Source organism: Cebus imitator, unplaced genomic scaffold, assembly GCF_001604975.1.
Source record: "Cebus imitator isolate Cc_AM_T3 unplaced genomic scaffold, Cebus_imitator-1.0 Scaffold720, whole genome shotgun sequence".
NCBI classification, from domain to species: domain Eukaryota; kingdom Metazoa; phylum Chordata; class Mammalia; order Primates; family Cebidae; genus Cebus; species Cebus imitator.
Genome location: NW_016108035.1, coordinates 340748 through 368332, shown reverse-complemented (window position 1 = coordinate 368332; position 27585 = coordinate 340748). Strand labels below are relative to the sequence as shown.

Below are 27585 nucleotides of genomic sequence, written 5' to 3'. Positions count from 1 at the left end.
ACATTAAACAATAACAACCTATACCAAGGTACATTCTTTACTGAGGTAAAACTTCTGAATATCAAAGATATGTTGAAAATTTGAAAAAAATTTCTATAGGAAAAAAAGATTTCTTACAAAGGGATAAGAATCAGATTCAAGTCAAATTTCTCATCAGCAACACTAAATATAAGAAAATAAAGGACCAATATCTGTGAAGTATTAAAGAAAAATGATTAGGATGATTTTGAAACCATAATTCTGTTTCCAATTAAACAATGATATTTTCAGATCTTTATTAAGAGCACAAAACTACAACTTACAACATTCTATGAGAAAAGGAGGATATATTTATTCAAGAAATAAAAGGAATCTGAGGGAGCTTCTCCTTCTGATAATGGCAGATAAGGCAAGTCAGATCATTAGACCTGCTGAGAATAAATAGAAAAGGTAAGAAAAACAACAGGGCCAACCCAGAGAGGTTTAGAACAGTTTTTCTTCTAGAAACATCTGGATTCCAGAAGAGGTGGTTGAGAAGATTAGCAGAGCTTTAAAATAGTCTCAGGAGCACAGAGAGAAACAAACAAAAAAATGGAGCCAAGCAAGCAGTGGCGGGTGGTATGGAAAAGTGAAGTGGGTAAAGTCAGCAGGCTTTGGGTTGGACCCAAAGCGTAACTATTAACTGGATATGATGAAGTCCAGCCTCAAGTCACTCAACATTTGATTCATAATGTCCTTAACCTTATGTGTGAAACAGATGCAAATCTGCAAGTATTTTCATATGCAATATCTGGCACTCCATCAAAGGTCATCAGGTATATGAAGAGACAAAACATGGCTAAAAACCTAAAGAAAATAACCAACAACAGAAAAAGACACATAGAGGATCCAGAAAACCTAGTCTACAGACAGAGACTTGAAAACAAATATTTTTAATATGTTCAAAAATATAAAAGATGAGATTAAAATTTTCAACAAGGAATTGGAAACAGAACACACTGAAAACTTGAAAACTAAAAAAATACAATAAAAGAACAAGGAAGTCAATGGATATGTTTAATAGCAGATAAACCACAGGTGAAGAGAGTATTAATGAACTGGAAGATCAGTTCATTAATAACCAGGATGAATAACCTGGAGAATAACCAGAATGAATCATAGAAGTGATGGAAGAACAAAAAACACAAATGAGGGGAAAGTGACATTAAAGACAAAATGAGAAAGCTAATATGCAAGTATCTGTAGTTATATAAAGAATGAAAAAAGGGAAGAGAATGTACTATTTGTATAGTTAAGGGCTGAGAAGTTTCCAAGTGGGACAAACGACATCAGGTCAGAAATTCAAGAAGTGCCATGAATCCCAAACAGGATAAAAAGAAGAAAATTATATCTTTGTACACAGAGTGAAACAGCTGAAAACCAAAGACAATGAAAACATCTTAAAACAGCAAGTAGCACTTCGGGAGGCCAAGGCGGGCGGATCACGAGGTCAAGAGATCGAGACCATACTGGCCAACATGGTAAAACCCTGTCTCTACTAAAAAAATACTAAAATTAGCTGGGCGTGGTGGCGCACACCTGTAGTCCCAGCTACTCGGGAGGTTGAGGCAGGAAAATTGCTTGAACCCGGGAGGCAGAGGTTGCAGTGAGCTGAGATGGTGCCATTGCACTCCAGCCTGGCACCTGGCAACAGAGCAAGGCTGTCTTAAAAAAATAATAATAAAAATAAAAAAAACAGCGAGGAAAAAAAATTACTTTTAAAGGAGAAAAAATTAGATTGAGAGATGATTTCTTAAAAGAAACAATGGAAAAAAGAAGACACAAAAAATGTATCTTCAAGCCAGGTATGGTAGTTCACACCTATAATCCCAGCCACTCAAAAGGCAGAGCCAGGAGGATCACTTTAGCCCAGGGAGTTCAAGGCCAGCCTAGGCAATATAGTGAGACCCCATCCCAAAAAAAAAAAAAAAAAAAAGGCGGAGGCAGGTGGATCACCTAAGGTCAGGAGTCTGAGATCAGCCTGGCTAACATGGTGAAACCCTGTCTCTACTAAAAATACAAAATTAGCCAGGTGTGGCAGGCACCTGTAATCCCAGCTACTTGGGAGCCTGGGGCAAGAGAATCACTTGAACCCGGGAGGTGGAAGTTGCAGTGAGCGGAGATGGTGTCACTGCACTCCAGCCTGGGCCACAGAGTGAGACTCCATCTCAGAAAAATAAAATAAAATAAAAAAAGAAGAAAAGTAGGTGGGAAGAAGGCAACAATAAAATATTGGAAGCTAGGAAGCAAATGAGAGTGTAGGGGAAAAAATAAACTGTATCTTTAAAAATGCTAAAAGAAACACTTGTCAACCCAGAATATATATCTAACAAATACATCCTTTCAGATTGAAAGTAATATATAAACATTTTCAGGTAAACAAAAAGAAATGATCAACCCACCTGCACAAAAAGAATTATTAAAAGGTGTTCTTCAATCAAAAAGAAAATAATCCTAATAGAAGAATGGAGATATAGGAATGAAGGAAACAAAAATGATAACTGTTTAGGTAAATCTAAAAAAGTGGTTCTCAACTGAGGGGCAGGTTACATTTGGTAATTCCTGGAAACATTTTTGGTTGTCACAACTAGGAGCAAGGTACTAATGGCATCTAGTGAGTAGAGGCCACAGATTGCTGATAAACAGCCTATAATATACAGGGCAGCTCCCCATAAGAAAACAGAATTATCTGGCCCAAAACATTAATAGTGATGATGAAAAAGTCTGATCTAAATGAATTTTGACAAAATGATGGTAATAATCTTTTAAGAGTTTAAAATACATATATATATATAAATTGATTCAAGAAGGAGATGTGATTTTAAATCAATTTTAATAAATATTTTTTAAAAATAAAAAATATACATAATTAAAACACAGGACTAAAACAGAATATATACTGGGATGAGGTAAACGGAGTTGAAGTTCATCCTGGTTCTTGTATTGTCCAGGAAGAGGTAAAGGCACTAATTTATATTAGGACTTTGATAAGTCAAGGATGTATGTGGTAATCTCTACAAAGAAGAGAATGTCAAAAAGTATATAATTATTAATGAAATAATAAAAACCAAGTAACCAATTAAAAAGAAAACAGAAAAAGGAACACAGAACATGTAGGACAAATAAAAAGCAAATAGAAAGTAGATTTAAACTCAAACATATTAAATTTTACATTAAATATAAACAGCCTAAATATTCCAATTAAAAGATAAAAACTGCTAAACACATTAAAAAACTATATGATATGCCACTAATATAAAGTATACTGAAAATATAAAGATATAGAAAGGCTGAAAGCAAAACATATATTTACCAAAAGAAAGCAGCTACATGAAGGAGCAGAAAATCAAAGACCACATGTTCTCACTTATAAGTAGGAGCTAAACATTGGGTACTAATAGACATAAAGATGGCAACAACAGACATGAGAGGAAGGCCGGGAGAGGAACAAGGGTTAAAAAATTAAGTGTTGGGTACTATGCTCAGTATCTGAGTGATGGGGTCATTCATACCCCAAATTCCAGCATCACACAACATACTCAGGTAACAAACCTGCATACAACCCTCCTGAATCTAAAAAGTCAAAAAAAAAAAAAAAAAAAAAAAAAAAAAAAAAAAAAAAAAAAAAAAAAAAAAAAAAAAAAAAAAAAAAAAGCAACTACGTTAATATTAGACAAACTAGATCTTATGGCAAAAGCACTCCCAGAGACGCTGAAACTATCTACCTAATAATATATGCAGAAGAAAGATATAATGACTCTAAATTTGTACATGCCTACAATCATTAGGACAAACAAGGCAAACTATTAGGATAATTAGGACAAATAGGTTGATAGTATTAAAGTCTTTAAAATCCTTATTGATATTTTTTCTACTAATTAAAAAACATTAATTACTTCTTGGCATAAAATGACAACTAATTTTTTTAACAGACTTTTTTTCAGAGCAGTTTTAGATTCAGAGCAAACTGAATAGAAAGTGCAGAGTTCTCATACATGCTTCCCCCCCCCATCAAAATCTCACACCATGGATAAATGTATGCTTACATATCATTATCACCCAAGGTCCATAGTTCACATTAGGATTCACTCTTGTTACTCTATATTACTGGGTTTTGACAAATTTTTAGTAATATGTACCCACCTTTATAGTACTGTCATCCCTTGGTATCCTTGAGGGGGACTGTTTCCAGGACCCCTCAAGGATACCAAAATTTGAGGCTGCTGAAGTCCCTTATATAAAATGATGTAGTGTTTGCATATAATACACACATATCCTCCTGTATACTTTAAGCATCTCTAGATTACTTACACCTAATACATTGTAAAGGGTATGTAAATAGTTGTTATACTCTATTATTTAGGGAACAATGACAAGAAAAAAAAGTCTGTATATGTTCAGCACAAATGCAACATAGGCCTAACTACATTTTTCACTCACAGTTGGTTGAATACACAGATGCATAACCTGTGATATAAAGGGCTGACTGTACTGTATCAGAAGAGTTTCACTGCCCTAAAAATCCTCTGTGTTCTACCTATTCGTCCCTCCCCACCATAAATCCTGGAAACCACTATTCTTTTATAGCTTGCATAGTTTTGCCCTTTCTAGAATGTCATAGAGTTGAAATCATACGTATGCCATCTCAGGTTGGCTTCTTTCATTTAGTTATATGTTATAGGCATTTAAGTTTTCTCCATGTTTTTTCACGGCTTGACTTTTCACTTCTTTTTGGTGCTGAATAATATTCCATTGTCTGAATATACCACAGTTTGTTTATCCAATCACCTATTGAAGAACATTTTTGTTGCTTCTAAGTTTTGGCAATTATGAATAAAGCTGCTATACATATCTCTGTGCAGGTTTTTTTGTGGACATAGGTTTTCATCTCATTTGGGTAAATACCAACGGGCATGATTGCTGGCTTGTATGGCAAGAGTATGCTTAGTTTTATAAGAAGCTGCCAAAATGTCTTCTAATGAATGTGGCTGTACCATTTTGCACTCCCACCAATACTGAATGAGACTTATAGTTGCTCCCCACACTCACCAGTACTGGGGTGTTGTCAGTGTTTTGGATTTTATACATTTAATATGTATGTAGAGGCATCTCATTTTAATTTGTAATCTATTTTTGAAACGAATATTTGGGATAGAATTGTTGAAATTTTGGATGATAATTGTGGACTTGTCTATTTCTTTTTGCAGTTTTTAAAAGAAGTTCACCAATTATTTTTGGTAATGTCTAATCTGCTATTCATCCCTTGTCATGTATTTTTTCTCTCTCACATTGCAGTTTTCAACTTTAAAAGTCTAATTTGGGGCCAGGAGTAGGGGCTCACGCCTGTAATCCCAACATCTTGGGATGCCAAGGCAGGCAAATTGCCTGAGCTCAGGCGTTCACAAACAGCCTGGGTAACACAATGAAACTCCGTCTCTACTAAAATACAAAAAATTAGTCAGGTGTGGTGGTGAGCACCTGTAGTCCCAGCTACTCGGGAGGCTGAGGCAGGAGAATTGCTTGAACCCGGAAGGGGGAGGTTGCAGTGAGCCGAGATCACGCCACTGTACTTAAGCCTGGGTGACAGAGCAAGACTCCATCTCAAAAAAAAAAAAAAAAAGAAAAGTTTGATTTGGGTTTTTAAAAAATATCTTCTATGTTTCTACATTACATGGTTAATCTTTCCTCTAACTTCTTGAACATATAGAAATATAGGTATAGGCCGGGCGCGGTGGCTCAAGCCTGTAATCCCAGCACTGTGGGAGGCCGAAGCGGGTGGATCACGAGGTCAAGAGATCGAGACCATCCTGGTCAACATGGTGAAACCCCATCTCTACTAAAAAAATACAAAAAATTAGCTGGGCATGGTGGCACGTGCCTGTAATCCCAGCTACTAAGGAGGCTGAGGCAGGAGAATTGCCTGAACCCAGGAGGCAGAGGTTGCGGTGAGCCGAGATCGCGCCATTGCACTCCAGCCTGGGTAACAAGAGCGAAACTCCGTCTCAAAAAAAAAAAAAAAAAGAAATATAGGTATAATGATTTTTAAAGACCTACTTAATTAGTATATCAGCAATGTTATTTCTGAATTGGTTTCAATAAATTGATTTTTCTCATTATGGGTCAACATTTCCTGTTTCTTTGTGTGCCTGGTAAATTTACATTGGATCCTAAAACATTTATTGGGTTCTCTGAGACACTGTCAAGTTATTTTACACATTTTTTTTTTTCAGAAAGGCTTGCTTTTAAGCTTTATTAAATGGATCACAGCAGCCTTTAGCTTAGGGCTAATTATTTTCCTCTACTGAGCTAATGCTCTTCTGAGTACCAGATGTGCTGTGTATTGTAAGGTTTTCCAGTCTGACTGGTGGAACACAAACTCTTCCTAGTCTTTTTTAAGTTCCAGAGATTTTTGTTGTTGTTGTTCCTTTGTTTTTTAGGTTAGTTCTTTTCCTATTCTGAAGTATTAATAGTTTACTTACACATACGTGCTATCCAGTACTCAGTAGACTTCACATCTCTGGAAGGGTTTCTCTGGGTTAGCTCTTACCTCTCTGTACTCTGCCCTAAGAACACTAGTCTCTTTGGTGTCTTCAGATTCCCAGCGTACGTCTTTTCAACTCAAGGAGACTGCTGGACTCTGCCTAGGTTCCCCTCCCTGCCTGGAAACTCCCTCTAGGGAGTAAGCAGGTCAATCACAGGTCTCTTTGGGCATTTGATTTGCATCTCCCTCAGGGATCACTGTCCTGGACTGTTCTTTGTTTAATGTTTGGAAAATGCTTCGTATATATGGTCCTATTTTTAAGTTGTTTCAGGTGGGAAGGTATATGTGGTTCCTGTTACTCCATGTTGGCTAGGAGTCAGATTTGATAAGCTTTGTCATAATACTGGTGTAATGGCTGAATGATTCTCTAGGATGCAACCATGATGTGACTTCACAGACTCTCCAAAAGTCTGTTAAGTTACATCATGGTCGCATCCTACAGAATTATTCTACTTCGTGGAACCACTCTGGTTACTAGTTGTCAAACTAGTAGGAATGTTGTTATGTCAATACAGGTAAGGTGATCTCCATAAAACCATGCTCATTTTCTTGGCCTCCAGGTGATATACGGTTTGCAGAATGTCAAAAATAGGTCAGTTAGTGACATTTGTACCTAGGCCAAGAAACCAGGGTGGCAACCATATGTTTGCTACTACCGATATAGGTTTCTACTAAGAAATAATCACAATATTTGCCAAGACATAGCACTGATCACCCTGCATTTCCTAAACATTTGGGGAATAGACAGACACCATGGCTTGAGGAAGGCATGCGTCACCCTGAGCTCATGCTCACGGTTTTCAATTTAGATACCGTTAGAATTTCCCACAGACTGTCTTATGTTGTGAAGCAGACTTCTAAGATAGTAGCATCTGGATATCAACAGGTTCAGTCATATGTCACTTAGCAAGAGGGATGCATTCTGAGAAATGTGATGTTAGATGATTTTGCTGTACATCATCAAGTATACTTACACAAACCTAGATGGGACAATTTATATACACCTAGGCTATATGGTAGAGCCTATTGCTCCTAGGCTACAAACCTGTACAGCATGTGACTGTATTGAAAATTATAGGCAACTGGAAAACAATGGTATTTGTGTATCTAAACATATCTAAAGCCAGGTGTGGGAGCTCATTCCTGTAAACCTATGGAAGGCTATGATGGGTGAATCATCTGAGCTCAAGAGTTTGAGACTAGCCTGGGCAACATAGTGAGATCTTGTCTCTACAAAAAATATAAAAATTAGCTGGGCATGGTGGCATGCACCTGTAGTCCCAGCTACTTGGGAGGCAGAGGTGCGAAGTTGGCTTGAGCCCAGGAAGCAGAGGTTGCAGTGAGCTGAGATGACTCCACTGCACTCCAGCCTGGGTGACAGAGCCAGACTTGTCTCTAAATTAATTTAAAAAAATATATCTAAATATAGGAAAGGTGTGGTAAGAATATGGTCTAAAAGAATAAAAATATGGTATACTGTATAGGGTACTTACCATGAATGGAGCTTGTAGGACTGAAGTTGCTCTGAGTGAGACAGTGAGTGAGTGTGAAAGCCTAGGACATTACTACACATTACTATACATTTTATAAACACTGTACGCTAGTGTGTGTGTAGTGTAGTAAGACTACACTAGATTTATAAAAAAGTATTTTTTTTATTTCTTCAATAATGAATTAGCCTTAGTTTATTGTAATTCAACTTTATATACTTTTCATTTTTTAAAAAAAAACTTTGACTCTTTTGTAATAACATTCCTCTTTCTTTGTCTAAAGTCTTCTTGATGTTTTAAATCTTTTCAAAAAACCAACTTTTCATTTCATTCTTTTCTATAGTTTTTTTTTTTTTTTTTCTTTTTTTAAATTTCTTTTTTTTTTTTTTTTTTTTTTTTTTTTTCTCTATTTTTGGGTTTGGTTTGCTCTTGTTTTTCTAGTTCTTTAAGATGCATTATTAGGATGTTTATATGAAGTTTTTCTACTTGTTAATGTAGGTGTTTATTGCTATAAACTTCTCTCTTAATACTGCTTTTGCTGTATCCTACAGGTTTTGGTGTGCTATGTTTTCATTTTCAAGTGTTTCAAGAATTTCAAAAATTTCCTTCTTAGTAACACTTGGCTTAAAACACAAATACAGGCTGGGTGTGGTGGCTCATACTTGTAATCTAAGCACTTTGGAGGCCAAGGCGGGCGGATCACCTGAGGTCAGGAGTTCAAGACCAGCCTGACCAACATGGTGACACTCCGTCTTAAAAAAAAATAAACACACACAAATACATCGTACAGTTGTACAAAAATATTTTCTTTCTTTATAGCTAATTCTATAAGCTTTTTTTCTATTTGTATTTTTTAACTTTTCAAACATTTTTGTGAAAAACTGAGACAAACACACATTGGCCTAGGCCTACACTGGGTCAGGATCATCAATATCACTGTCTTCCACTCCACATCTTGTCCCACTAGAAGGGCTTCATGGGAAATAACACTCATGATAACAATGCCTTCTTCTGAAATACCTCCTCAAGGACCCACCTCAGGCTGCTGTATAGTTAGCTATTTTTTTTTAATAGGTAGAAGGAGTATACTCTAAAATAATGATAAAAAGTACAGTATAGTAAATACATAAACCAGTAACATAGTTGTCTATTGAAGTATTATGTACTGTACATAATTGTATGTGCTGTACTTTTATACGACTGGCAGTGCAGTAGGTTTGTTTCACCAGCATTACCCAAACACGTGAGTAATGTGTTATGCTATGATGTTATGACATCTCTAGGCAATAAGAGTTTGTCAGCTCCATTATAATCTTATGGGACCATCATGGTATTATGCAATCTGTCACTGACAAAAAAGTCATGTGACACATGATTATACTTTATTCGGTTAAATGGTCAGACAGAAAAATTGAGTCAAATGCTTGCAGGGTCTCTCAGATTTTGTTTTTTGTTTTGAAACAGTCTTGCTGTGTTACCCAGGTTGCAATTATAGCTCACTACAACCTTGAACTTCTGGGTTCAAGTGTGGCTCCTGCCCCAGCCTCCTGAGTAGCTAGGACTACAGGCATGCACCATCATGCCCAGCTAATTTTTCATTTTTTTTGTTGAGACAAGGTCTTGCTATGTTCCTCACTCTGGTCTTAAAGTCCTGGCCTCAAGCAATCCTCCCACCTTGCTTTCAGCCTCCCATAGTGCTGGGATTACAGGTGTGAGGCACAGTGCCTGGCCTCTCAGGTATTTTCTAAGGTTCCAACAAGATGACTGGGTCAGCAGTCAGTCTATGGCCACTTGTTAGCCCTTAATCCTTCAATGCTTCTCCTTTGCAGCTTAGGGTATTACTCTCTGTATGTAACATCACCTTGAATGTTTTACCATTCCTTCCCTTCACAGTTTGTTCTGGTGGGCGAAGGAGACCAACGCAGGCCTATGAGAACTGAAATAAATTTCATCATTGAGCAAGCTAGTTACTTTAACTTCCTAGAATCACCACATACTTTAAATTCCCATTAAAAAGATAACAGCAGCAAATCTGTTGTGATTGGCATTCTTAGGATTCCTGGGGTTTTAGTTTCTCCTCCATGTTGGCTGTGTAAAGAGGGCTCTTCATCTCAGGGAACACTGACAGTGAATGGACCTGAGGAGAGAGCCAGAGGAAAGCTGCAAGGGGTGTAGGTAGGTAGGGTGTGTGTGTGTGTGTGTGTGTGTGTGTGTGTGTGTAGGGTGTGTGTGTGTGTGTGTGTGTGTGTTTCTCAGCTGTAGAATTCTGAGAGGCAGTCAAAACTGCCAACCTTCCTTTGTAGGACTAACTTAAGGCCAAGAAAGATTGGCTGAGTGAATCTTTTGACGACAGGTTTTGCACACCTTGGTGGAGGCTTCTCTTGTCCCTGACTACCAGATTTCAAAGGGATTGCACCAGTCTGTCTGACCATAATGCTGCTATTGTACCAAGAGTGCCCATATATTCATTTCTTAAATGTTTTTCGGCTTTATCATGTGCAAGGCCCTGTACTGCCTCTGAGACCAGCTAATTAAAGGGTTACTTTTCTGAATCTTACCTCCTTATAATTGATGCTAGTTGACTGTTATTTTTATATGGTACAATCATGCCCTTCCCCCTGGACAATTACAAAGCTAGAGAATAAAAGCACAAAACAGAATGGCTGGGAAAATGGGTTGTGGATTACTTCAGTCACAGAACATCTTAGCAAACAGGTGGAGAGGAATCTCCCAAGTAATCTTTGAAAATCTGCAGAACAGTAGGGTCCAGAAAGGGTGCCATGTCTGATCCACCACCTTTACTGGTAGTGAGAGTTTCCCTGGAACACAGCCATGCTCATTTGTTTACATATCGTCTATGGCTGCTTTCATGCTGCAATGACAGAGCTGAATAGTTATGACAGAGGACGTGAAGCCTATGATGCCTTAAGTTTTCTAATTCCCGGTCTAAAGATAAAGATAAGATACAAAAAAGGTCTGGCCAGGTGTGGTGACTCATGCTGTAATCCCAGCACTTTGGGAGGCCAATGGCAGGAAGACTGCATGAGCCCAGGAGCTCGAGGTTGCAGTGAGTCATAACTGAACCATTACATTCCAGCCTGGGCGATGGAGTGAGATCCATCTATATTTAAAAAAGAAAAAAAAAGCTTTTGATTTTGATAGAAGAATTCCAAATTATGATATGGCAGTAATACAATAGTATATAGCCCATATATCATAAGTGTAATTTCTGAAAGACTTGCCTACTAAGGCATACAAGCAAATATATAAGCCAATTTTCAGAGGTAAAAATTCAGTCACCACTAACTTTGAAATATTGTTTCATTCTAGAAATTGGCCGGTGAAAAAAGTCAAACATGAAGTTTGCAGTTTTGTTTTGTTTTTTTCTGCTTATCATTTTTCAAACTGACTTTGGACAAAATGAAGAAATTCCTAGGAAGCAAAGGAGGAAGATATATCACAGAAGGTTGAGGAAAAGCTCAACCTCACCCAAGCACAGATCAAACAGACAGCTTGGAATTCCGCAAACAACAATTCTTACACCAGTAGCAAGATTTCCTATTGTTAACTTTGATTATAGCATGGAGGAAAAGTTTGAATCCTTTTCAAGTTTTCCTGGAGTAGAATCAAGTTATAATGTGTTACCAGGTAAGAGAACCGTATGAGAGGGAGAGAAGGAGGGAGGAGGGTGAGAGATGGTGTGCAGAAAGAGAAGGAGAGGGGGAGAGAGAAAGAACATCTCCATGAAGATAATTTTCCAAAGAAAAATCCAGGTTATTATATTACTTTTCGGTTTATGTGTCTACAAACATACATTTTTAAATAATTTTAAATAATTTAAAAAGTAATTTAAGGAACATATTTGTAATACAAAATTATTAGAGAAAAATTACTTATTCTACAACTATATTTACAAAATCATAGTTATCATATTGGTTTATTTATTTCCAGTATGTTTACTATGTATGTAGTTTATTTATTTATTTATTTATTTTATTTTATTTTTTTAAAGATGGGGTTTCACTGTGATGGCCAGGCTGGTCTTGAACTCCTGACCTCAGGTGATCCACCCACCTCGGCCTCCCAAAGTGCTAGGATTATAGGCGTGAGCCACCGCGCCTGGCCATGCATGTATTTTAGATAGTTGCATTGCTAACACAAATAATATACATAAACACTTATAAACTGCCTTTCCATTTATGACACTAGATAATCTAGAATACAGAAATAAATTATTCAGATGATTCTGTGAACATACAGCTATTACATATTTTCAACCAAAATTTTTCAACCACAAATATAATTAAAGCCACTGAATTCATTTTATATAGGTTAAACCACTGACTTTTTAAAGATTGAAAAGGCTAAAAATTCTGCTAAAGATTTCAACTAGCATTTTTAAAAACTAGTATTAAATGGTTCACATTTTCCCAAATTTGGAAGAAATAAGTAATTATAGACATGTTACCATTAAATAAAACTTTTTAAAAATACCAGGAAATATAACCATGTAATTTTCTGTGGCTGTTATTTTATATATTGTCTCAATACAGCTAAGTGCTACTTCATGATTATTTCCATGAAGTTAACAGAAATAATATACAATTATCCTGAAAATAAGCAATTTAGGCCACAGTTACAATGTGATTAGGAAAAGAAAGGAAGAGAATCAACTTTAAAAACTTGTAATAATAGTGTACCCATAACTGCTAAAGAATGATGAGGTCAATTTTTTTTAGTTAAGTGGAAAGACAGCTAAGCTATAATAATAGAAAATAAAAAGGCCAAGAAAGAAGTATTCATAATGTGATCTCAAACTTGTTTAAAAAATGTTTTTATATGTACTAAAGGGTGGTATGCATAAAGGTGTAGAAGATATATATTAGACATTTCCAAATTGTCCAAAAATGTTTTCCAGTGATTTTACAGTAATTTTTGATTCTATCACCACACATAACACAAAATTCTTTTTCACTCATTTTAAAGTATTCAATTCAATAGCATTTAGTACATTCACAATATTGTACAACCATCACCACTATCTTGTTTCTGAACATTTTCATCCCACCAAAAGGAAACTCTAAATAAATTCCTCATTCCTCCCTACTCACAGGGCTTGGCAACCACCAATCTGTTCTGTCTGTGCCTATGAATTTGCTCTGGAAATTTCATGTAAATGGAATCATATAATGTCTGTCCTTGTGTATCTGACTTCTTTACTTCGTATAATGTTTTTAAAGTTCACCCATGATTAGCTTGTATCACTGTATCAGAACTTCATTGCTTTTTATGGCTGAATAATATTCCATTGTATGGCTATACCATATTTGTTTATCCATATTGTTTATCAGTTGATGAACATTTGGGCTGCTTCCACCTTTTGGGTTTCATGAATAGCACAGCTATGAACATTAATATAAGTTTTATTTCAACACCTATTTTCAATTCTTTTGGGTATATACTTAGGAGTGGAACTGTTGGGCCATTCAGTAATTCTGTATTTAATTTATTGATTAACTGCCAAATGTTTTCCAAAGTGGCTACACGGTTATATTCCCACCAGCAATGGAAGAGGATTCTTGTTTCTCTACATTCCTGCCAACAAAGTGTTATTTATTTTTAAGTATAGCCATTCTTGTATGAAATGGTATCTCACTGTGCTTTTGATTTGCGTTTCCCTAACAACTAATGATGTTAAGCACATTTTTATGTGCATGTTGTCTTTCTGTATATCTTCCTTGGAGAAGTAGCTATTCAAGCTCTATTCCTATTTGTTTCAAGAGATGGGATCTTGCTCCGCTGTCCGGGCTGGAGTACAGTGGTATAATCATAGCTCACTGCAGTCCTGAACTGCAATCTTGAACTCACCGCAAGTCTTAGCTTCTGTGATCCTCTGCCTCAGCCTCCCAAGTAGCTGGGACTACAGGAAAGTACCACCACATTTGGCTAACTTTTTAACTTTTTTGTAGAGACAGGGTCCCATTATGTTGTCCAGGCTGGTCTCAAATTCCTGGCCTCAAGAAATCTTCCCTCCTTGACCTCCCAAAGTGCTGAGATTACAGGCGAGAGCTACTGTATTGGGGCAAGCCCATTTTTTAATTGCATTGTCTTTCCATAGGTGAGTTCTAAGAGTTCTTTACTTATATTCCGGATATCAGGCCCTTATTGAATATACGACTTCACATATTCTCTCTCATTGTGTACACTGTCCTTTAACCTTCTTAACAACATCCTTTGACGCACAAAGTTTTTAATTTTGATGAAGTCTGTTTTATCTTTTTCTTTAGGTGTCATATCTAAGAATCCACTGCCAAATGGGAGGTCATAAAGATTTGCCCCTATGGATTTTTCAAAGAGTTTTATAGTCTTAGCTCTTACATTTACAGGGAAGGTCTAAATATAAAGATATAGTCGGTCTTAGATCCATTTTGAGGTAATTTTTGTATTTGGTGAAAGGTAGGGATTTAGATTCATTCTCTTGCTGGTGTTGTCCCAGCACCAGTTGTTGAATATTGTTCTTTCCTCCACCAAATTGTCTTGACACCTTCTTGAAAATCAACTGTTCATAGACGTATGCCTGACTTTCAATGTTCCATTGGTCTACACATCTATCCTTATACTAGTATCACACACTGACAAAAGCTGATTATCCTATCTTTATAGTGAGCTTTTTGAAATCTCGAAGAGCGATCCAACTTTGTTCTTTTTTCTCAAGGCTGTTTTGGTTATTTGGAATCCCCTATAATTCCACATGAATTTAAGGATCAGCTTTTCCATTTCTGCAAAAAAAGGCCATGGAAATTTTTATAGGGTGTAGTGCTTTTAATAACCAATAACTCGTATGGTATTTTTGTTCAGAGGAGAAATTGCGTAGATGGGATTAGCCTATTCCAAGTATCTAAATGAGAGATGGGTAGGGCCTGAATTGGGCTGAGTTAGAGGTCAGGGAAAGAAGGGGACTAATGTGAGAGGGCTCATTTGGAGGTGGAACTTGGGGACAGTGGCTCAGATGGAAGAAAGTTATCCGGAATGACACCAGGGTTAAAAGGAAAACATCCCCTCTAATACTTTCCTCAGCTTTCTAATGGCCTGCTTAGCTGATACACTTAACCACATATCTACAATCTTGTATGTTAGGGAAATGAATGTATTAAAACCACTGCATTGTATACTTTATTTGTTTATTTATTTATTTCGAGACAGTCTTGCTCTGTCACCCGGGCCAGAGTGCAGTGGAATAATTGTGGCTCACTGCAACCTCCACCTCCCAGGTTCAAGCGATTCTCATGCCTCAGTTTCCTGAGTAGCTGGAACTACAGGCATGTGCCACAACACTTGGCTAATTTTTGTATTTTTAGAGGAGATGGGGTTTCACCATGTTGCCCAGGCTGGTCTCACTCAAACTGTTGGCCTCAAGTGATCCACCCAACTCAGCCTCCCAAAGTGCTGGGATTACAGGCATGAGCTGCCGCACCCAGCCATTATTAAAGCACTTTAAAAGGGTGAACATTACAGTATGTGAATTATATTTCAATAGTCTAATAAGCCATAAAAGAGATAGCTACAATGTCTCATTGAGAAGCATCATAGAAGCATGCTGTCTGGTTTTACCTATTCCTATTTGCATATCAAGGGTGGGCCGTGAGCTCATCATTAGTGCTATCTCAGCTCTCTGATCACACGATGGAACTCCACTGCCAGGTGGCTTGAGAAGTTAGGTGTAGCCATACAATTTGCTTTGGTCAGTATAATTAGACACTTTTAGAGCTCATGTGTGATTTTCAACCTCACATTCCCATTACTGCAGTGATCAGGACTGCCTGCTTATAGATGAATTCTGAGTGAGTATGATGAGCTGAGTCCCTGTGTACCCACATTAAACACAAAGTATAAATAAAAAATAACTGAGATTTGGGGATTGTTTGTTGCTGTCATATAATTTAATCTATCCTGACAGATATAAAATGAAAGCACAATTCAGCCCCAAGTTACCATGAGGAGTTCACTCTCAGAGCGGAAGTAAATGAGAGCCTGTGAAAAGCATTTCAGCATTTCTTATGTCTATAAGACATTTTTACCCTATATATGGATGCACAGAGAATTCTACTCTTGTGTGATTAGAGCAGTTTTATTTCACACTCTGTTCACTTCCATTCACAGTTTTGCTGGTAACCACATAAGGGATTTAAATTTGTGCTTTTATTTTCTTCTAGGAAAGAAGGGACACTGTTTGGTAAAGGGCATAACCATGTACAACAAAGCTGTGTGGTCACCTGAGCCCTGCACTACCTGCCTCTGCTCAGACGGAAGAGTGCTTTGTGATGAAACCATGTGCCATCCCCAGAGATGCCCCCAAACAGTTATACCTGAAGGGGAATGCTGCCCAGTCTGCTCTGCTACTGGTACAGAGATTTAGCTAAACAAAATATCAGTGTGTGATTAATCTTTAATAACTTCCATTTGTTTGTGCTACTAATTTTAGTTTAAAATGATGACACCTTAGTCATTTGAGTACTTAAAATATTGGCAAAATGCTGATTAAGATAGAAAATGTCTGGGGAAGTGTATGGTAGGGGATACAAATAATAGACCGTGGCTTTATAGTTCTAGCTCTATCAGATTCAGTAAGCTTGGATGAGATTACATTTCACATTTGACTCTCAGCTTTAGAGATATGGTAACAGAACTTCTACAACTAACAGATCCTAGTTCTTACTGAGTTAAGGGCTCTGCTTTGGTCTGTATATGTTACCTCACTTAATCCAGTGCAACAGGGCTATATCACCTTGAAGTCAGGTTAAACAAAGGAAGAGTGATTTGCATCTAGAGAGAACAAAGCCCCAACCCTCTGACTATACCCAACCATTCAAAGGCAGCACAGGAACCCACATCACTGCTTGGATAATCCCAGGAAAATGCAGAAGTGTGGCCTGAAGCATGATTTTCTCAAGTGGCACTTCTGTGTGCAGGAGATCACAGCACGGGTTTTGCTGGCTGCCCACAGACCCCTTCTCCAATGAGGCTCATACCTGACTGAATGGAAGACCCTTTGGAAGGAGGCCCAGTCTCCTCCAAGAAAAGCCTAACCAACACCTTATGAAAATGAGCAAATAAATACTTGTTAAATAATTGGATGGGAAGGGATAGGGACATTTTCTCTTGTCTATAACCGAGGTAGATTGCTCCCATGCACACAGATAATCACAGGGTAGGTGTCTACAAAAGTCTCCTACCAGGAAGAACTTTTGACTGTTTAGAAATTGTGTTTTGCTTAATCTTACCAAATATTTCACTAGTATTTAAAAAAAGATTCCTTGGAGTAAAATAAATACAAAGTTTACAAAGTAAGAGTCACAAATTCTCAGGCATTTTTTCAAAAGACTTGGAGTATTCCCGAAATGTAGTTATTTTGGAAAAATAAACTTGGATATACAGGAAGGATTTTAAATGTTTCAATATGGCAGCGTTAGTTTCCTTTTACTAACTTTTTCCTATTCTCCTTCTGCATGTTTTGCTAGAGATGTGAAAAAACAACTCACAAACTTTATAATATATACTGAATTGATATCTCAAGTAATTTCTCCAAATAATTATATTTCCTGAGTTCTTTTGGGGAGTAGTTTATACATAGTAGTAAATACAAGTAGGCAGATGATTAAGTAAATTTATAAATCTTGATGGAAGAAAATGTATGTGCTCTGGCTGGGCTCAGGAGCTCAGGCCTGTAATCCCAGCACTTTGGGACAACAAGGTGGGAGGATCACAAGGTCAGATGTTTGACACCAGCCTGGTCAAGGTGAAATGTGGTCTCTGCTAAAAATACAAAAATTAGCCAGATGTGGTGGCAGGCGCCTATAATCCCAGCTATTCGGGAGGCTAACGCAGGAGAATCGCTTCAACCTGGGAGGTGGGGGTGGCAGTGAGCTGAGATCATGCCACTGCAACCAGCCTGGGCAACAGAGCAAGACTCTCTCAGGGGTGGGGGGAAGAAAATGTATGCACTGTGAACTCAGTTATTCCTAGAACTGTTTACTCAGAGAGTGAATCACTTAAGTCCAGAATGTCATTTATAAGTCTCAGGTAGTAAAAATGATTTAAGTATAGAATGTGGAGAGAGAAGGAGGAAAATTTTCTCTATATAATTCTGAATTTCAGAGGATGGGGATGCCATAGAAAAAAATAATGACCAGTCTATAAACGAAAGTTGGTTTCACTGCTATAAGCAAGTAAAACATACACCTGTTTCACTTTTTAAATATCCGGTAAGCAGTCTGTAAATTCTTTACATTCATTAGCAATAGCCCCAGTGAACAGAACAGTATCTATTATAAAGGTATCACATCTGATTATAACACAATCTCACAATAAAAGTGCTTACCATTTTGCCTCATGTCGCAATATTATTCCCTCCTTAGTCACCAGGTAGCAAGATATTTTAGCAAAAATAAGTATGAAGTTATTTAATACAAAAATTACTATTAAGGCCCACAAATGAAAAAAAAAATCTGTAACAGATCTTACAAAATAGAAATAAAGTGACTATTAAAACTTTTTTAAGCAAAAATTTCAAGATGCATTTCATCTTTAAATTGCACTCAAATACTTGGAGGGAATAATATTTACTAATCTCATTTTCATTATGATTTTTCCTTTTATTAACATCATCAACTTGTCTCTGCTACCTTCTTCTTGCGTGGTCATTAGTCTCCTACTCTCTACTCAGTGGTATACCGTTAAATGATAGAACTGAATTTTCTGGTGATTCTTCAGAACAAAGAGAACCTACCAATTTACTTCATAAGCAACTGCCACCTCCTCAGGTGGGAATGGACCAAATATTAAGAAAAGAAGTACTTCAATCTGAGGAGGATGAAGAAATGAAAGAAGAAGATACAGAGCAAAAGAGACAGACCCCTGGATCTAGAAACCAGGGGCAACTTCATAGTGAGAGGGACAGCAGAGGAGGAGACAGAAAGCAGAGACCTGAAGAGGAGAGGAGGTTGGCACACCAGCAACAACGCCAAGGCAGGGAGGAGGAGGAGGAGGAGGAGAGTGAGGAGGGTGAGGAAGATGAGGAGGACGAGGAGGACCCGGTAAGAGGAGATATGTTCCGAATACCTTCTCGATCCCCACTTCCTCCTCCTCCCAGAGGCGCACTGCGCCTGCCAAGCGGGTGCTCTCTGTCCTATAGGACCATCAGCTGCATCAATGCCATGCTCACTCAGATACCACCGCTGACAGCACCACAGATAACAAGTCTGGAGCTTACTGGTAAGAGATGTTGACTTCTGCTTTTATTTTGTGCTTTAAAAGTAAATGACTCTTAACAACCGGGTGCGGTGGCTCATGCCTCTAATCCCAGCACTTTGAGAGGCCAAGGTGGCAGGATCACCTGAGGTCAGGGGTTTGAGACCAGCCTGGGCAACATGGTGAAACCCTATCTCTATTGAAAATACAAAAATTAGCTGGGCATGGTGGCGCATGCCTGTAATCTCAGCTACTTGGGAGACCGAGGCAGGAGAATCGTTTGAACCCAGGAGGTGGAGGTTGCAGTGAGCTGAGATCGTGCTACTGTACTCCAGTCTGAGCAATAGAGCAAGACTCCATCTCAAAACACACACACACACAAAAGTAAATGACTCTTAGCCAGGTGAGGTGGTATACATCTGTAGTCTCAGCTACTCAGGAGGCTGAGTGGGGGAATGGCTTCGACCCAGTAGTTTGAGACCAGTGTAGGCAACATAGCAAGACCCTGTCTCTTAAAAAAAAAAAAAAATGTGAACAATTCTCATTTTCTCATTGCTCTATGAGGATTGTATTTTAATTTCATCCTAAAAATTGATCCTGAATAGAGTAATTTCATAATCTCCAAATAGGTAAATAAACAAAGAGATATCTGTTTACTGCAGAATAGCAGTTAGGTATAAAGCAAACTCCAAATCAAATGATTATTTTCTACTGATGTCTGTTACAAGTCAGCTTTAAGGAGGTATAATTTATATATAGTAAAACTTATTTTTAGTATATAGTTCTGAGTTTTGACAGATGCATATAGTCATGTAACCACCATTAAAATTAAGATATAGAATATTCCATCACTCCCCAAAATTCCTTGTTTCCCCCTCCACCAGTCACTAGCCACCACAGAACACTGAACTGTTTTCTGTCTCTATAGTTTTGCCTTTCCCAGAGTATCACATAAATGGAATCATATAATACATAGCCCTTTCAGTCTGGCTTCTAATGTTTTTAAGAGCCACTCATTTTGTTTTGTGTATCAGTAGTTCATTCTTCTCTACTGTCAAGTAGTGTTCCATCATGTGGATGGGCCATGGTTTCCTACCAGCTGAGTTGTTTCCAGTTTGGGGCGATTATGTATAAAGTTGCTGTAAACATCCACGTACACATGTTTGTGTGGACCTAAGTCTTCACTTCTCTAGGGCAATGCCCAGGAGTGGGACTGCTGAGTGATATGGTAAATACATATTTAAGTTTATAAGAAACTGCTCGACAGTTCTCTAAAGTGGCTGTTCCTTTCCTACCTGCACGCTGGGGAGCTCCTGCCTCTCTGAAGCCTGCCAGCACTTGGTACTGTCAGCTGTTTTTTCCCTTCGTTTTAGACATTCTAGTGGGAATGTGGTTGTCTATACCTTTTGCCCGTGTTTCCATAGGACCACCCGGGAGGGCTACTGAGTGGAGGAACAGCAGGACCAGGTGTGAGAGGCTGGCTGGTGGGGACACTTAGGGTGCTGTGAGCAGCAGGAGCATTCGTCTGGGTAATGAGGCCCCATGCCAGGGGTGGCCCTGGAGATGCTGGGATGAGGAGAGCTGAAAAGATCAACACATTTGTGCAGGGATGGCCATCTGTGACAGGACATTGCCAGTGTCAAACATACTAGAAGCTTCTATGGCTTCTCTGACAAAGGATTTCATCCACTTTCATATGATCACCTAAGGAATTCTTCTCATGCTCAGCAAAGCCCCTTCTTCCTATGGTCTGTGCACCACATATGCTCTGCCCTAAGAAAGCCCAATTTGTGAAAGTCTAAAGTCTTGGGAAAGATAAATGACCCAACTGAGCTACACTGTTATGATTTTATAAGAAGGTCACCACGTGGCTTTTATGGTATGTACAACTGGTATGCTCACTTACTGGGTTTAAAAATTGACTACTGAACTTAACTAAATGTTAAAACCCATAAAATTAAAGCATGTAGGAACCTTTGTAGATTGAAGCTGTAGAGGCATAACAATAGATCTGAAAAAGTTGGGAGATGATCTCCCCAAGCTTCTTAGACAGTTATGGAGACAGGCTCAGAAGAGGTGAGTGACTTGCATGAGCATTCATCGACAAAAACAGCGGCATGGGAAATAGTCCATGGAAATAGCTATGGGAAAATATGAAGAATAAAAATCAGCTTCTGTATAACCTTCCACATCTTTGTTATAAATGTACAATGCTACCAGTATTCTCCAGCAGAGCACATTCTGGCTGTATTAGTATCTTCATCTAAACCATGATACACTTACAGCCTGATGAATCCTTAGAGAGAAAATGTCAACTATGTTAAACCATCTAGTTCCAGCCTGTTATTTTTATGAATATGCATTTGCTTGTATAATATATATTCTGTCCTTATTCTGAGTATTGCTTTCTCCTACAGATAAAGCTCTCTCTTGATATCTAGGTACACACAAACCCATACATGTGTGTACATGTATGTATATGCACACATACCTAAAACATAACTGCTGTGTGTCCTAGGCAATTCCATCGCCTCTATCCCAGATGAAGCATTTAATGGATTGCCAAATTTGGAAAGGCTTGATCTGAGCAAAAATAATATCACTTCTTCAGGCATAGGTTCAAAAGCATTCAAGGTAAATCCATGTTCTGATTTGTATATAATAATCTATTTGGACAAATGGCTTCACTATGACTTGCATTGGTTGGAGATGGAAAAAGGAGGAAAAGAAAAATGCTTCTAATTGGTAGTTTTCTTCTAAGAAAGTTTCCTCTCTGATGTCCCTAAACTGCATTCAAGTTATCTTTTGCATACAGTTTATTGTTTTATATACTTTTAGATTTGCTGTAAGGGCAACGACAATAGCATCAGTGACAAAATTAACAATTTTAATTTATGGAGTAGTTTCTCCCCAAGTAACTGAACATATGCTAAAATCTGGTCTCAGCATATGAAGTATTTTCTGGAAATAATGTGAGCCTATCTGGAACCTCTATTAACATTTTTCAGGCCTGCAAGACACTGTTTCCTTATTTTCTGTGCAATGAACAAAACCTGATGGAGGATACTTTGGCAGAAGGGGTTCTGGAAAAAGAAACAGGCTCAGATAAAAATTAGGGATAGCCTGGGAAAGAAGAGGGGAAGAGAGAACAGGAAACAGCATAGAATAAACCCTTGAAAGATACAGATTGGATTAATTTTTTTTTTTAAAGAGGGCTGAGTGAGGTGGCTCATGCCTGTAATCCCAACACTTTGGGAGGCCAAGGCAGGTGGATCACCTCAGATCGGGGGTTCAAGACCAGCCTGACCAACATGGAGAAATCCCATCTCTACTAAAAATACAAAATTAGCCGGGTGTGGTGGTGCATGCCTGTAATCCCAGCTACTGGGGAGGCTGAGAGGCTGAGGCAGGACAATCTTTTGAACAGTGAGCCGAGATTGTACCACTGCACTCCAGCCTGGGTGATAGAGCAAGACTGTCTCAAAAAAATAAAAAACAAAACCACGGTGAGAAAAGAGGAAAGGAGTCAAGGAATTTCAGGAGAAACAAAGAGCCAAGAGAGAAGGGGTTTATGTTTGTAAACAAAAACTCATGAAAGTGTGTGTTTGAAAAGCCAAAAATAAAACACACTACATTCCACTAAATGAAACTGTTATTCCCTTGGGCAGTCTTCTGGGTCTTCCACCCATTCTTCAGACAAATCACTGGCCTCTTATATTCTCAGTTCCTGGTTCTTATCTGGAATCTAGGCTGGCGATAAGAGGGTTCCACATTCATATCCTAGACCTACTTCATGTTATCCATCCTTCTCCTAGAAAATGGCTAGCATTAGGGAGTCCTTTTCTTATATTTGACCAAGAGATAAACACTGTAGGAGATTACCTCCTTTTCTTGCTTTGAAATTCTCTGTCCCATTCCAAAATTGTTGAAATTTGAATATGATCACTGGAGAAGTAAATTATTCCATGGGACTTCATTAAAATCTACCCAACCACAGTTCCCCACTTTTGGTGGTATGGGCTAGGTTTGACCAATGAACACACAAATACAAATGTGAAAAGACATTTTTCCAGACAGTCAACTGTTTGGATGCCATATAGGAATAGCTTGTGATATTTTTATTCCTTAGTTTTGAAAAATTTCCACGGTAATTAGCATTATTTCATGATCTTTCCAGAATAGATAAAAGACTGAGTTGCAAGTATGTTAAAAGGATTGATTGCTATCTTGTTAGCATCTATGACAGATTCAGATTACTGCATGATTTCATGAAATTTCCGTCTATTTCTGTAAAGGTGGAAACCTAAGATCTAGCAAGAATGACCAATCCAATAGTTATAGCAGCTTTCTCTCAGTTTCTAAAGATGCAACATAAACATGGTGAATAGGCTACAAAATCATCAAATGTAGTCTGCTGAAAATTCCTGAGAATCAATGCTATTACTAGGATCAATATCAACCTGGCAGGGGAATATAGGGTTTGCTGTGTGGCCTGGACATTACTATTTAAGCCTAAGAAAGGATAGGTTTGTGAGACTTTTAGTCAATGCTTCAAAGCAACCATTACGTGAAATGTGACTGCACTGCATGACCAGATAAAAAGGTAACTTTGAGATTTGTTTTTTAAGCTTCTGAAGAAGTTAATGCGTTTGAATATGGATGGAAATAATTTGGTACAGATTCCTTCAGAATTACCATCTACATTAGAAGAACTTAAAATCAATGAGAACAATCTTCAGGCTATTGATGAAGAAAGTTTATCAGGTATTTAATATTTGTTTTTCAATGATATGCTTATAACCTTTCCTATATAGCTGTATAGAAATTTTATGTACGGTATTGCCAAAAGAATAAATAGTAAATATTTTTAGTCACTTAACCATTTGAGTTGATAAAATTTCTTTTAACTACCGACTGGTAAAACGTTAAATGAATTTTAAACTGCCTGTTGTCTTTGTACCTTACCCATAAATAACACTGTTTCTCAATGATTCCAGTTCTCATTATTCACAAGACAATAACTTCACTACAAATCCAAAATATCTGAAGAATTACATTCAATATTCCCTACACCATCATGTGTTTTGTGTTTTGGATCAATAATTTTGTTGGTTCTTAGTAGCGACTAACCAGTGCCATGGTTTGTTGATTGGATCTCCTTTATCACTGTGACGGTCAATACAACCCACTAACAACTCTTGCTGCCTCCAATCACCTTGCTATTTTCATTTATCATGTGTTGGAACCTAAAAACAAAACTAAGCACGTGGGAATTATGTATGAAATATGAACAAATAGGCATTGCATATGAGGCGGAGATGCTGTCCTACAAAGAAAGCGTATGCTCTTCATGGTATTAACTTTGCCTTTGGCAATTTTGTGCCTGAGAGGGCTTGGGCTGGAACTTCTGGTACTCGTGTGTCAATGAAGTCCTGCCCACTCCACACCCCATGGCATGTGGATGCACAGCTCCCACCATGGCCTAGCTTTCTGACAGATTTTAGTGAGGGTGCCCCACGTTCTGTGCACTTGACATTGTTGGAACCACCTCCTCTTCTGCTTGTTTCTGGACTGTGCTAGATAGCTGAGTTGTCATATTGTGATCCTGTATAGAAGAGGCTTCATCACATTTTATTTTTCACGAATTCCACCTAATGCCTTTGATTATACTGTGTGCTTTTTTGAGACAAAGACTGCCTATATTTTCTTTTTATCTTCCTAACAGTCTAGCATAGCTCTTGAGGTACAGTGTTCAACACTGTTTACTTTATTTGAAACATATTTATTATGTAAATGCTGATAAACAAAGCCTTTAAAGGAATAAAACAATTCAACCATTTCCTGTAGCTCCCAAAAAACTTCATACGAACAAAACACTTCTGGTATTGAGAAAAGAACACTAATAATGAGAATTGCCAAATCTGAGGATTAGATAGTTATGGAAATACTAAATTTCCAGATGGATTTCAGGACACACAGAAAAACATCAATAAACACAAATTTCAATGGAGATTGCCAAATGGGAAAGACAGAAAATTCAATTTCTAACTGCAGAAGACCAAAGGGTGTTAGCAATTTAGAACAACTGTACTAACAGGCTGTGTATGAACTATAAGTCAGTTATACTTTTAGTTGTGTTATCAAAATGAGATGTTATAAAACGTGCACTCCTGATTGTGAAGGTGCTTTCACACACCCTTGGAATTGCCTTCCAGAAAACTCTTCTCCTTGAAGCACAAATGCTTCTAGATTACCAGAGTGTTGATGGGAAGCCAGAGTAAAGAGGCTGTCTGCCTGCCTTTCTCCACAGTCTGAGCACCGAGGAGCCTTAGCCTTATGCCGGCAGCACTTTCTGTCCTCTGGCCGAGAGAGTCTGCTTGCACTTCCTGGGTGGGCTGAGTTCTAAGAGCTACTGCAGTGCTAGCCCATTGGGTGCTGGGCTCCCCCTGGCTGGCAGTCCTGATGCTGTGGATGGTCAGGCTGGCTGCCAGGAGTGCTGTGAGGCTACCTTGCTTCTATGTGGAAGCAGGTGGCCCACTGCTCTCCTATCATCTCACTTAGGGCGGCTCCTTACTCATGACCTTTCAGATTATAGCTCTAGAGAGGTGGAAGGAGGGCACTCCAGGGAGAGAAAACGGCACAAAGGTGCAAAGAAATGAGACAATTTTGGACACTGTGGGAGCTGCAAGCAGGCATGGTAAAGTGTGAAAGGCAGGCAAAGAACAGCACAAGGGGCTGCATACACTGTGCTGAAGGGCAGGGAGTTTACCTGCAGGAGGAGCAGAGTCCACCTGAGATGCGCACATGTGTTATGGAGAAAGGGAAGGACTTACAATTGAGAAAAAGATGTGAAAGGTGGAGGGAGGGACAGCAGAGGAAAACCAGGCATACTTTAAAAGCATTTTTATTGTCACTAATGATGGAAACCACCACACTAGAAGCCCTGGAGACTGCTCTAGTGGATGACCATGTGATGCTGCCTGCCAGGAACATCAAGGTACCTGCCATGTCCACCACCTGTCATGGTACTACCCACCATGGAGGACTTCCTGTTCACTGTCCATGAATCCTTTCAACATCTACCTCAAGTCTCACTTACAAGAAACTTTCTCTAGCTTCATCCTATTTCCTGTTACCTCCGATCTCCTATACATGCCAGAGAATACCTGCAAAAGAAAACACAGTGTCCTGAATTTGCACTGTTTTTCTCTTTTTCTCTCGGTCACGAGATGACCATTAGTTCACTTCTATTATCTATTTTTCAATGGAAAACTTCCACTGCATTTAAAAACTTCACCTACGTACTAGAGAAAGATGTCGGATTCTCAGTACCTTTAGGTTTGGAAATGAAGGAGAATATGAGGAAATATGACCACTTATCACAGTTTACTGGCTGGCCTGGCTACTTCTGTTACTCAGCACTTCCATTAATACTAAGCATCACCACCAGATTAACCTTTGTAAAATGTGGCCTTTGTCCTGCCATCCCCATCTTGCTGCCTAGAGAATGAAAGCCAGACGTTGTTGTCCAGGGTGCAAAGGCCCTCTGACCACCAACCTTCACTCCACTGTGCACAGCCACTCTGGGGCTAGTCTCCTCTTCTCCTGAGCAAACCCACATGGGTCTTTCTCCTACATGTGCTCGGCTGGCTATTTCAGCCTGGAAGTTCCTCCTACTTCTAAATCTTTATATCTGTAGGAGCCTAGCATTTTCATACCACTCACATCTACACTGCTTTTTCTCTTTTAATCTTCCAGCATTTATTATTTCTATTCCTGATACAACTGTCTTTGCTGTTGCCTAAAAGCAGAACTGAGTCCCAAAAGGCATTCAGTGCAATGCACATAAAGGGGGTTGAACAGAAAACATCCCCTAATCTGGGAATCTTGGCCACACCCTGAACCTCTGACTCAGGTGCCTCTGGGTATTATCATTGCTGAGCTGTCCATTTTGCAGCATGGAGCTTCCATTTGACCTGGATCATACCACTCCTGAGGCCAGTAGAAACAAAGTAGAAAAAACTTGTTTGCATTAAGGCCTTTCTTGCTAGTTCAATCTGAATACGTGGAGAATTTTTGATCATCATTCTTCCAAAGCTTCCATTTGGCTGCGCTCTGTGCCAACAAGTGAATAACTATGATGGGAATTCACTGCTCTGCTTTACTTCTGACACCCTTGTTGAGAGACTGAGGGTGTGCCAGGGAAAGTGTTCTTTTCTGTGTCCTGGAAGAAATCACTCATTGCATTAAACTTCCATCTACTCCATCGCCTATTGTGCTGCCACTTCC

The 27585-nt window shown here is 38.5% G+C and overlaps 2 protein-coding genes across 5 annotated transcripts in view; one reads left to right on the top strand and one right to left on the bottom strand.

Annotated features, from left to right (window-relative positions):
- LOC108296499 (centromere protein P) overlaps window positions 1-27585 on the bottom strand; it is a 273862-nt gene that overhangs the window by 68075 nt on the left and 178202 nt on the right. The gene's annotated exons all lie outside the window — the stretch shown is intronic.
- The window catches only part of ECM2 (extracellular matrix protein 2), a 40341-nt gene that overhangs the window by 2479 nt on the left and 10277 nt on the right, over window positions 1-27585 (top strand). The window contains exons 2-8 of the mRNA XM_037735073.1: window positions 11380-11697; window positions 16263-16451; window positions 18820-19320; window positions 21815-21930; window positions 23925-24063; window positions 24805-24858; window positions 25032-25039. Coding sequence (XP_037591001.1) covers window positions 11406-11697; window positions 16263-16451; window positions 18820-19320; window positions 21815-21930; window positions 23925-24063; window positions 24805-24858; window positions 25032-25039 — 1299 coding nt within the window. The 5' untranslated portion in view covers window positions 11380-11405. The remainder of the gene's footprint in view (window positions 1-11379; window positions 11698-16262; window positions 16452-18819; window positions 19321-21814; window positions 21931-23924; window positions 24064-24804; window positions 24859-25031; window positions 25040-27585) is intronic.